The 12,633-nt window shown below is 51.9% G+C and overlaps 1 protein-coding gene across 2 annotated transcripts in view; it reads right to left on the bottom strand.

Moving 5' to 3' along the window:
- The window catches only part of AP3D1 (adaptor related protein complex 3 subunit delta 1), a 240,225-nt gene that overhangs the window by 101,642 nt on the left and 125,950 nt on the right, over positions 1–12,633 (bottom strand). For both annotated transcript variants that reach the window (XM_075352591.1, XM_075352592.1), the window contains exons 14-15: positions 3,669–3,899; positions 3,028–3,259 (exon numbers count right to left, since the gene is read on the bottom strand). In XM_075352591.1, the coding sequence (XP_075208706.1) occupies positions 3,028–3,259; positions 3,669–3,899 (463 nt within the window). The remainder of the gene's footprint in view (positions 1–3,027; positions 3,260–3,668; positions 3,900–12,633) is intronic.

Here is a 12,633-nt window from a genome sequence, read left to right as displayed (position 1 = left end):
GACGCCGAACAGCGTGATGAAGTCGGGGAAGATTCCCAGCGAGCCCGCTTAGCCGGTCTGGGACTGCGGTCCGTGCTGGAGTCCTCCACGTGATCCCTAGGGGCCACCCCAGGAGCAAGCTGCGGCGCAGACCGAGATGGGCCTGGGGGCGATGACCCCGCAGTGCCCAGGGCCTGTGTAAGGGCCGGTCTGGACTGTAAGGCTTCTAGTATCTTAGCAGACCATTTGTCCATAGACTGAGCCATGGATTGTGAAAGTGACTCAGAGAGTTTCTCAGCTAAAACTGCAAACTCTGTCCCTGCCGCCTGGACAGGGGAAGCCGGCGGTTCTACCTGGGCCGAGGGTCCCACCAGTGCCCGAAACTCCAGCTGAGTGAGTACCCCAGGGCCCGAGCATTGCTCACAGTGAGGATAGGTGGAACCTGCAGGTAGCATAGCCGCACAAGAGGTACAGGTTGCAAAATAGCCCTGTGTCTTGGAACCCTTGCTCCTTGTGACCGACATGTTGTTCTCTCCTAGGAGAGTAATCACTGAGGGTATATAGCCAAGGGCTAAACACTGCGGCCGAACCTAGAAAATGTATACAAATATAATATATATATACCGGGTGACCGGTGTGGCTTACCGACCGCCCAGAGCGGTGTGTGTCCACCAGATTCCCTGCCTTGGGTCTCCCAGAGCTGCAGACAGAAGTCCTCCACCGGCAGAATGCGTTTAAAACATGACTGCCGGCGTTCTAAGGGGAGGAGGGAGCCGTGGGCGTGATCAATAAAGTGCAGGAATCTGGTGCCCCAGAGTGATGAGTGAGGGGGAGGAGGACACCAAAGTATGCTCCAGCCCTCACAGTCGGCGTCAGGCCGACCGTCCCGCCCTTACCCCTGACTGGCAGGCCCGGGGGCGGGAGTTTAATGCACTAGGCCGCAAAAGCCAGGGACTAAATTTAATACCGCGGCCGGCAAGCAGGCGCGGTCGGCGCGGTAGTCCCGGTCTTCACACAAAAACAGCAGCCGCTGCAGCGTCTGAGACCAAGTGCTCCATGCACCGTCCCCAAGGGGACACAGAGTACCTGTACATGCAGGGCCTGTCCCTGATGATACTCAGTCTCCTGTCCGTCAGATTCCCACAGGGGCTGCGGAGGGAGCCCGGTCCCAGTGCCTGGATGACCGGTTAGGATCCCACTTCTCCCAGAGCCTCTAAGGGATGGGGAAGGAATACGGCATGTGGCTCCAGCCTTTGTACCCGCAATGGGCACCTCAACCTTAACAGCACCGCCGACTTAGTGGGGTGAGAAGGGAGCATGCCGGGGGCCCTGTCAGAGGCCCACTTTTCTTCCATCCGATATAATCAGCAGCTGCTGCTGACTAAAATGTGGAGCTTGAGTGAATGTGTGCCTCCTTCAAGACAAAGCAAAAAACTGAGGAGCCCGTGATGCACGGGAGGGTGTATAGGCAGAGGGGAGGGGTTACACTTTTTAAAGTGTAATACTTTGTGTGGCCTCCGGAGGCAGAAGCTATACACCCAATTGTCTGGGTCTCCCAATGGAGCGACAAAGAAAACTACTAACAATAAGGAATAACGTTTGGAACACCATTCTAAGTCTGAACTGGGTGCAAAAACCTAAAAAAACATCACTATGGGGAGATAAGGCTATTTATGCGTAGCTAGGGACCAAAACGTAGAGAAATACTTTGGCGTAGTGTTGGGGCTCTATTGCATTGATCAATTCAGTAGCTAAATTTCTCTTGATTCATATGTTCATGGCAGTAATGCAGGTTCCATTTTTCACATTTTCACTCTTACATATAGCTATAGGATTTTTCAAGTCAGTATTCACACAGCAGTTTCTGCTATTCCATGTATTCCCCTTACATAGTCACTGGTGTGCATACCTTATCTCCCCATAGTGATGTTTTTTTATGTTTTTGCACCCAGTTCAGACTTAGAATGGTGTTCCAAACGTTATTCCTTATTGTTAGTAGTTTTTCGTTTGGGAACCCTCCCCAACCACACCTATTGCCAATCCATATCATACGCATAAATAGCCTGGGTCTCAGCTTCCCATACACGGTAAGTTTTTTAACTGCATGAGAGGACACACACAAGCTAGGGACCCCAACGTAGAGAAATACTTTGGCGTAGTGTTGGGGCTCTATTGCATTGATCAATTCAGTAGCTAAATTTCTCTTGATTCATATGTTCATGGCAGTAATGCAGATTCCCATTTTTCACATTTTCACTCTTACATATAGCTATTGGATTTTTCAAGTCAGTATTCACACAGCAGTTTCTGCTATTCCATGTATTCCCCTTACATAGTCACTGGTGTGCATACCTTATCTCCCCATAGTGATGTTTTTTTAGTTTTTTTTAGGTTTTTGCACCCAGTTCAGACTTAGAATGGTGTTCCAAACGTTATTCCTTATAGTTAGAACACTGCTGACCGACATTATAAATTCCTTGTATATCTTCTTGTATCCTTCTCTTTTATTCAGTTTAACCATTTTTTCCTGTAGATCAGTTGACAATTCTTTTTCTTTCCCAATGACTCACAATCTAGAAACGTCAGTAGCTGGATGAAAGATGCAAGAGTGTCTGGGTCCCAGAAACTCACCCAGCTTTTATGCACACACACAGATTACAAGCAAACAGGTCACAGGTGAGGATGTTACCTTTATTAGCCATTCAAGCCCATTTGTGTCAACTTCTGTGCAAGTTATCAGGCCAAAATCACAAGGGTATGTGAACTTTTGATCAGGGTCATTTGGATGTTTTTGGTTGTCATTATGAGTCAAAAAGAGAAAAAAACAGTAGTTTGGCTTCACCCAACCACTAACCATGAATGGAAAAAAAAAAAGATCGTGTTATCATTCATATTCTCTGGAAAAAAAAAATAAGTAAATTAAAAAATCCTGGGGTATGTAAACTTTTAAGCACAACTGTAATTCACTAGTTATGAAATAGAAAAAAAAAATATTGTGTGAATGCCAGACTGTTCTGACACCCGAGCCAATTCATGGGTACTACTCACCCTCTCCTGGACCTCCAAGTCTGCGCTCTGTACAAACTGTGGGAGTCTGTCAATCATGAGCTGAGAGATCTCCTGAGTCGCTTCTCTGTCCTCCTCCTGTTCCTTGCGCTGCAGCATACAAGAATATAACTTCACCACATTCTGCACATAGACCGCCTGAATATGCCCAGGCAGAGTGGTGACTTTCGGTCTTAGCATAGCCTCCAGTGTTTGCTGTGGTTCTGGGAGGTGTCTATGATCGGGAGAAAGTAAAGACGGTAAATTAAGATTCACTTACAACAAATCCATATTTATGAAGCCAATAATATAGATTCAATATTAAAATGTTATTAATCAAGCGCACATCCAGTTGGAAGTGATCACTTCATGCCAGTATGGAAATCAGAGAAGATGGAGTTTTCTTACATTTAAGTTTAGTGACAAGAAATGTTACCGATTGTCACCACATTTTCTAATAAATGACAGTCCTGGACACTGCAGAACAGTGGCATTTAAGGGAATGGTGTGACTTTTTGTCCGTCTCTTTGAAATGGTTATTCGTTCATTGACGACATATAAAGAAACATGTCGCCACAAATAATTCCTTACTAAAACACCAAAAGCACCATGAATCTGTATTGTCATCTAAGAAAAATGCTTACTCTGAAAACTCGCCACAAATCCAGGCAGCAGCATAAAGGACTTCGCAGATTCCATTGCGCTGGGTGTTGCTGGCCAACAGGTGAGCATTGTCAAGTAATGTGGCCATCTGGGAAACCGCAAACTTTCGAATAGCTTTGACTCTGATAGCTACGTCCAGCATCTGCGCAGCTATGAGGTGGCCATGGCGAGTCCCTTCTAGACGAGTAAGTTCTACTAGAATACTAATATACCTACAGGAACAAAGAATCAACGTTAGAAACTGACAGTAATAGGACTCAATTTTGCTGCATAAAGCGTTTAACAAAATCAAGTTAAACTTAACTAAACATAGAACATACAGAATCTTGAAAAAATGCTCTTATTTGTCAAAAATTTACAAATTCCTATAGAAGGCCTCTTTCACACATCCATGGAAACACACTAACGTTTTGCATGGTCCGTGGTTAAGGTGCGTATGTGTTTGCTCCCCCTGTGACATCCGGATAGCACACGGACAGCATGAGCTGGTATACTTACCTGTCTCCCCCGCTGCTGTTACTTCCGGGTCCGCGCTGAGTGCAGTGAGCATAATGACCGGGCCCGGAAGCAACAGCAGAGACAGAGACAGCAATATAGGAGACGGGCAAGTATAAAAAAAGAGAATTTTGTTACTTACCGTAAATTCTTTTTCTTATAGTTCCGACATGGGAGACCCAGACCATGGGTGTATAGCTTCTGCCTCCGGAGGACACACAAAGTACTACACTCAAACGTGTAGCTCCTCCCTCCTAGCATATACACCCCCTGGTAGCCAGTCCTAGCCAATTTAGTGCAAAAGCTGAAGGAGGACATCCACCCACAAGTAGAGACAGAGTAAAACCCGGAACAACCGGAACCTCTGTCTACAACAACAGCCGGTGATAACACGCGGAACAAGAAACCTGCCGACAGGCAACAGGGAGGGTGCTGGGTCTCCCATGTCGGAACTATAAGAAAAAGAATTTACGGTAAGTAACAAAGAAGGGAATTTTGTTTACTTACCGTAAATTCCTTTTCTTCTAGCTCCTATTGGGAGACCCAGACAATTGGGTGTATAGCTTCTGCCTCCGGAGGCCACACAAAGTATTACACTTTAAAAAGTGTAACCCCTCCCCTCTGCCTATACACCCTCCCGTGCATCACGGGCTCCTCAGTTTTGGTGCAAAAGCAGGAAGGAGGAAACTTATAAATTGGTCTAAGGTAAATTCAATCCGAAGGATGTTCGGAGAACTGAAAACCATGAACCCAGAACAATTCAACATGAACAACATGTGTACACAAAAGAACAACAGCCCGGAGGGAACAGGGGCGGGTGCTGGGTCTCCCAATAGGAGCTAGAAGAAAAGGAATTTACGGTAAGTAAACAAAATTCCCTTCTTCTTTGTTGCTCCATTGGGAGACCCAGACAATTGGGACGTCCAAAAGCAGTCCCTGGGTGGGTAAAAGAATACCTCGGTAATAGAGCCGTAACACGGCCCCTTCCTACAGGTGGGCAACCGCCGCCTGAAGGACTCGCCTACCTAGGCTGGCATCTGCCGAAGCGTAGGTATGCACCTGATAGTGTTTCGTGAAAGTGTGCAGACTCGACCAGGTAGCCGCCTGACACACCTGCTGAGCCGTAGCCTGGTGCCGCAATGCCCAGGACGCACCCACGGCTCTGGTAGAATGGGCTTTCAGTCCTGAAGGAACCGGAAGCCCAGAAGAACGGTAGGCTTCAAGAATTGGTTCCTTGATCCACCGAGCCAAGGTTGACTTGGAAGCCTGCGACCCTTTACGCTGGCCAGCGACAAGGACAAAGAGCGCATCCGAGCGGAGCAGGGGCGCCGTACGAGAAATGTAGAGTCTGAGTGCTCTCACAAGATCTAACAAGTGCAAATCCTTTTCACATTGGTGAACTGGATGAGGGCAAAAAGAAGGTAAGGAGATATCCTGATTGAGATGAAAAGGGGATACCACCTTAGGGAGAAATTCCGGAACCGGACGCAGAACCACCTTGTCCTGGTGAAACACCAGGAAAGAGGCTTTGCATGACAGTGCAGCTAGCTCAGACACTCTCCGAAGTGATGTGACTGCCACTAGGAAGACCACCTTCTGCGAGAGGCGTGAAAGAGAAATATCTCTCATTGGCTCGAAAGGTGGTTTCTGGAGCCGTCAGCACCCTGTTCAGATCCCAGGGTTCTAGCGGACGCTTGTAAGGAGGGACTATGTGGCAAACCCCCTGCAGGAACGTGCGTACCTGCGGAAGCCTGGCTAGACGCTTTTGAAAAAACACAGAGCGCCGAGACTTGTCCCTTAAGAGAGCCGAGAGACAAACCCTTTTCCATTCCGGATTGAAGGAAGGACAGAAAAGTGGGCAAGGCAAATGGCCAGGGAGTAAAACCCTGATCAGAGCACCAGGATAAGAAGATCCTCCACGTCCTGTGGTAGATCTTGGCGGACGTTGGTTTCCTGGCCTGTCTCATAGTGGCAATGACCTCTTGAGATAACCCTGAAGACGCTAGGATCCAGGACTCAATGGCCACACAGTCAGGTTGAGGGCCGCAGAATTCAGATGGAAAAAAGGCCCTTGAGACAGCAAGTCTGGTCGGTCTGGTAGTGCCCACGGTTGACCCACCGTGAGATGCCACAGATCCGGGTACCACGACCTCCTCGGCCAGTCTGGGGCGATGAGGATGGCGCGGCGGCAGTCGGACCTGATCTTGCGTAACACTCTGGGCAGCAGTGCCAGAGGAGGAAACACATAAGGCAGTCGAAACTGCGACCAATCCTGAACTAATGCGTCTGCCGCCAGAGCTCTGTGATCTTGAGACCGTGCCATGAATGCCAAGACCTTGTTGTTGTGCCGGGACGCCATTAGGTCGACGTCCGGCTTCCCCCAGCGGCAACAGATCTCTTGAAACACGTCCGGGTGAAGAGACCATTCCCCTGCGTCCATGCCCTGGCGACTGAGAAAGTCTGCTTCCCAGTTTTCTACGCCCGGGATGTGAACTGCGGAGATGGTGGATGCTGTGGCTTCCACCCATAGCAGAATCCGCCGAACTTACTGGAAGGCTTGCCGACTGCGTGTGCCGCCTTGGTGGTTGATGTATGCCACCGCCGTGGCGTTGTCCGACTGAATTCGGATCTGCCTGCCTTCCAGCCACGGCTGGAACGCCTTTAGGGCTAGATACACTGCCTTTATCTCCAGAACATTGATCTGAAGGGAGGACTCTGGCTGAGTCCAGGTACCCTGAGCCCTGTGGTGGAGGAAGACCGCTCCCCACCCTGACAGACTCGCGTCCGTCGTGACCACAGCCCAGGATGGGGGCAGGAATGATTTCCCCTTCGACAAAGAAGTGGGAAGAAGCCACCACTGAAGGGAGGCCTTGGCTGCCCGAGAAAGGGAGACGTTCCTGTCGAGGGACGTCGACTTCCTGTCCCATTTGCGGAGAATGTCCCATTGAAGTGGACGCAGATGAAACTGCGCAAATGGAACTGCCTCCATTGCTGCCACCATCTTCCCTAGGAAGTGCATGAGGCGCCTCAAGGGGTGCGACTGGGCTCGAAGGAGAGATTGCACCCCTGTCCGTAGTGAACGCTGTTTGTCCAGCGGAAGTTTCACTATCGCTGGGAGAGTATGAAACTCCATCCCGAGATATGTCAGCGATTGGGTCGGTGTCAGTTTTGACTTTGGGAAATTGATGATCCACCCGAACCTCTGGAGAGTCTCCAGAGCAATGTTCAGGCTGTGTTGGCATGCCACCCGAGAGGGGGCCTTGACAAGAAGATCGTCTAAGTAAGGGATCACTGAGTGTCCCTGAGAGTGTAGGACTGCTACCACTGTTGCCATGACCTTGGTGAAGACCCGTGGGGCTGTCGCCAGGCCGAAAGGCAGTGCCACGAACTGAAGGTGTTCTTCCCCGATGGCGAAACGCAGGAAGCGCTGATGCTCTGGTGCAATCGGCACGTGGAGATAAGCATCCCTGATGTCGATTGATGCTAGGAAGTCTCCTTGGGACATCGAGGCGATGACGGAGCGGAGAGATTCCATCCGGAACCGCCTGGTTTTCACGTGTCTGTTGAGCAGTTTGAGGTCCAGAACGGGACGGAAAGATCCGTCCTTTTTTGGCACCACAAACAAGTTGGAGTAAAAACCGTGACCCCATTGCTGAAGGGGAACAGGGATAACCACTCCTTCTGCCTTCAGAGTGCTCACCGCCTGAAGAAGAGCATCGGCTCGCTCGGGGGGCGGAGATGTTCTGAAGAAACGAGTCGGAGGACGAGAGCTGAACTATATCCTGTAACCGTGAGACAGAATGTCTCTCACCCATCGGTCTTGGACATGTGGCAACCAGGCGTCGCAAAAGCGGGAGAGCCTGCCCCCGACCGAGGATGCGGTTTGGGGAGACCGAAAGTCATGAGGAGGTCGCTTTGGGAGCGGTTCCTCCGGCGGTCTTTTTAGGACGTGACTTAGACCGCCATGAATCAGAGTTCCTCTGACCCTTCTGTGGCCTGTTGGACGAGGAGAATTGAGACCTGGCTGACGGCCAAAAGGACCGAAACCTCGATTGTACCTTCCGTTGTTGAGGTCTGTTTGGTTTGGACTGGGGTAAGGACGAGTCCTTTCCCTTGGATTGTTTAATGATTTCATCCAATTGCTCGCCTAACAGGCGGTCGCCAGAAAATGGCAAACCGGTTAAAAACTTTTTGGAAGCAGAGTCTGCCTTCCATTCACGTAGCCACATGGCCCTGCGGACTGCCACCGAATTGGCGGATGCTACCGCCGTACGGCTCGCAGAGTCCAGGACAGCATTCATGGCGTAGGACGCAAACGCCGACGCCTGAGAGGTTAAGGACACAACCTGCGGAGTAGAGGCCCGTGTGACTGCATTAATCTCAGACTGACAAGCTGAGATAGCTTGGAGTGCCCATACGGCTGCGAATGCCGGAGCAAAGGACGCGCCGATAGCTTCATAGATGGATTTCATCAGGAGCTCTATCTGCCTGTCAGTGGCATCCTTGAGTGATGCACCATCTGCCACTGCAACTATGGATCTAGCCGCCAGTCTAGAGACTGGAGGATCCACCTTGGGACACTGAGCTCAACCCTTGACTACGTCAGGGGGGAAGGGATAACGTGTGTCATTAAGGCGCTTAGTAAAGCGCTTATCCGGAAAAGCTCGGTGTTTCTGGACTGTATCTCTGAAGTCGGAGTGATCAAGAAACGCACTCCGTGTACGTTTGGGAAACCTAAAATGGAATTTCTCCTGCTGAGAAGCTGACTCCTCACTCGGAGGGGCTGGAGGAGAAAGATCTAACACCTGATTGATGGACGCTATAAGGTCGTTTACTATGGCGTCCCCTTCAGGCGTATCAAGGTTGAGAGCGGCGTCAGGATCAGAGCCCTGATCTGCCACCTCCGCTTCATCCTCCAGAGAGTCCTCATGCTGAGACCCTGAACAGTGTGATGAAGTCGAGGGAAGCTCCCAGCGAGCCCGCTTAGCCGGTCTGGGACTGCGGTCCGTGTCGGAGTCCTCACCGTGGGACCTATGAGTCGACCCAGGAGCACTTTGCTGCGCCGACCGAGGGGGGGCTGAGAGCAATGATTCAACAGTGCCCGGGACCTGTGTTACCGGTCTGGACTGCAAAGCTTCTAGTATCTTAGCAGACCATCTATCCATAGACTCAGAAAGTTTGTCAGCGAATACTGCAAACTCTGTCCCTGTCACCTGGACAGTGGTAGCCGGTGGTTCCACCTGGGCCGAGGGTCCCACCAGTGGCTGAGGCTCCGGCTGAGTGAGTGTCACAGGGGCCGAGCATTGCACACAATGAGGGTAGGTGGAACCTGCAGGTAGCATAGCCGCACATGAGGTAAAGGTTGCAAAGTAAGCCTGTGCCTTGGCACCCTTGCTTTTTGCGGACGACATGCTGTTGTCTCCTCTTACAGCAATCAGAGAGGGTATATAGCCAAAAGCAAATAGTGTGGCCGTACAGAGTAAATGTATACAATATAAGCATATAAATATACACTTCGGCACCCAGGGGGGCCAGCACCTAGTAACAGGTGCGGCTTACCGACCGCCCTCAGCGGTTGTGTGACCACCAGATTCCCTGCCTGGGCCTCCCAGAGCTGTGGAGCTCGGTGTTGTCTCCCCTCTGAAGTTCTCCAGCGTCAGACGTGCTGATAGGAATGGCTGCCAGCGTTCTGAGAGGAGGAGGGAGCCGTGGGCGTGCCTCAGAAAGTGCGGGAATCTGGTGCCCCGCGGTGCTCAGTGAGGGGGGAGGAGGATACCTCAGTATGCTCCAGCCCTCACCGCTGACCTGCAGTCTAGCGTCCCGCCCTCACCCCTGACTGGCAGGCCCGGGGGCGGGAGTTTGCGGTACTAGGCCGCAAAAGCCGGGGACTAAATTTATTAGCGCGGCCGGCAAACAAGCGCGGTCGGCGCGGTAGTCCCGGCGACGCAAGACACCCGGCAGGTGCTGCAGCGTCCGTTACACAGGCGCTCTATGCGCCGTCCCCAAGGGGACACAGAGTACCTCATAGGAGCAGGGCCTGTCCCTGACGATACCCGGTCTCCTGTCCAGCAGATTCCCCCAGGGGCTGCGGAGGGAGCCCGGTCCCAGTGCCTGGTGACCGGTTAGGATCCCACTTCACCCAGAGCCCCTAAGGGATGGGGAAGGAAAACAGCATGTGGCTCCAGCCTTTGTACCCGCAATGGGTACCTCAACCTTAACAGCACCGCCGACCAGAGTGGGGTGAGAAGGGAGCATGCCGGGGGCCCTGTTATGGGCCCTCTTTTCTTCCATCCGATATAGTCAGCAGCTGCTGCTGACTAAATTGTGGAGCTTGCGTGCATGTGTGCCTCCTTCAACACAAAGCATAAAAACTGAGGAGCCCGTGATGCACGGGGGGGTGTATAGGCAGAGGGGAGGGGTTACACTTTTTAAAGTGTAATACTTTGTGTGGCCTCCGGAGGCAGAAGCTATACACCCAATTGTCTGGGTCTCCCAATGGAGCGACAAAGAAATTCTCTTTTTCTTCATCGTTCCTTATGGGAGACCCAGACCATGGGACGTCTCAAAGCAGTCCATGGGTGGGAAATAAACAGAAACTGAGAAGTAGGCAAAACCTAACTTCACAAATGGGCGACAGCCTCCCAAAGGATGCGTCTGCCCAAGCTCGCATCTGCCGAAGCATGAGCATGCACTTGGTAGTGCTTCGAAAAGGTGTGCAGACTAGACCAAGTGGCAGTCTGACAGACCTGCTGAGCCGTAGCCTGGGCCTGAAAGCCTAAGAGGGACCGACAGCTCTGATCAAATGTGCCTTGATCCCCGACGGGAGAGGCACTTGAGTACACTGGTAGGTATCGGAAAAAGGCCGACCTAAACCAACGAGCCAGGGTCGGCTTAAATGCCGAGAGGCCCTTACGCTGACCAGCGGTCAGCACAAAGGAGAGGTGCACCGCCTAAGAACAGCGGTGCGAGACACATAGATCCGGAGCGCCCGCACCAGATCCAGAGTATGCAACGCCCTTTCAAAGCGATGAACAGGAGCCGGACAAAAGGAAGGCAGGAAAAATGCCCCGGTTAAGGTGGAAGCAGCAACCACCTTAGGGAGAAAGTCCGGAGTCGGACGGAGAACCACCTTGTCTTGATGAAGGAGGACTCCGAAGAGAGTGCGGCCACAACAGAGACTCCCTTGAGGGAAGTTATGGCCACTAGAAAGACCACTTTCTGTGAAAGACTAAACAAAGAAACCTCCCTAAGAGGCTCAAGGGGGGGTTTCCGGAAACCGTGAGGACCGAATTAAGGTCCCAAGGCTCCAAAGGCCGCCGGTAAGGCGGAATAATGTGAGCTGCGCCCTGCATGAAGGAGCGCACCTGGACCAGCCGGGCGATACGCCGCTGGCACAACGCTGACAGAGCAGAGACCTGTCCCTTAAGGGAATTGAGGGATAGTCCTAGCTGCAGACCGGACTGTAGAAGGGACAGGAGGGTCGGCAAGGCCAAAAGGCCAACGGATACTTCCAAGCTCGAGTCATAGTGGAGATGACTTCAGGAGGGATACCAGAAGTCGTCAAGATCCATGACTCAAACGCCACGCCGTCAATCTGAGAGCCGCAGGTTCTGGCGGAAAGACGGACCTCGTGAGAGAAGGTCTGGACAGTCCGGGAGATGCTATGGCATCTCTACGGACAGACGGAGCAGGTCAGGGTACCAAGCTTGCCTGGGTCAGTCTGGAGTAATGAGAATGACCCGACGGCCCTCCTTTCTGATCTAGAGAGTGAAACACGTAAGACAGACGAAGCTGGGACCAAACTTGAACCAGCGCGTCTGCAGCAAAAACCTGAGGATCGTGGAGCCACGGTTTGACGGCTGAGACAATCTGCCTCCCAGTTTTCCACGTCTGAGATGTGGGCTGCGGATATGGTGGACTAGGAGTCCTCCGTCCACTGAAGAATGCGATGAACCTCCAACATTGCCAGGCGGCTGAGTGTCCCGCCCTGGAGGTTGATGTAGGCAAACGCTGTAGCGTTGTCTGACTGGACTCGAATGTGCCTGGCCGCCAACAGATGGCGAAAGGCTTAGAGAGCTAGAAACACAGCTCTGATTTCCAGCACGTTGATCCAGAGGGCTAATTCGGACAGAGTCCAAGTGCCCTGCGCTCCATGGTGGAGATATACTGCTCCCCAGCCGGATAGACTAGCATCTTGGTGAGGATCACCCGGTACGGAGCCAGGAAGGAGCATCCCTGAGACAGAGGGGCCGAAGCCACCACTGAAACGAGCCCCTGGTCTGTGGCGAAGCCACCACCCCGTGGAAGGAGGAAGTCCGCTTGTTCCAACAGCGGAAAATATCCAGCCGCAGAGGACGCAGATGGAACTGGGCAAGGGAATCGCTTCCATTGACACCACCATCTGATCCAGCACCTGTATTAGGTGCCTGATGGAACAACGTCGACCGCCAG

The sequence above is a fragment of the Anomaloglossus baeobatrachus genome, chromosome 1 (genome assembly GCF_048569485.1).
Source record: "Anomaloglossus baeobatrachus isolate aAnoBae1 chromosome 1, aAnoBae1.hap1, whole genome shotgun sequence".
NCBI lineage: Eukaryota > Metazoa > Chordata > Amphibia > Anura > Aromobatidae > Anomaloglossus > Anomaloglossus baeobatrachus.
The sequence above is the reverse complement of the archived record's forward strand: the minus strand, read 5'-3'. Positions and strand labels throughout refer to the sequence as shown.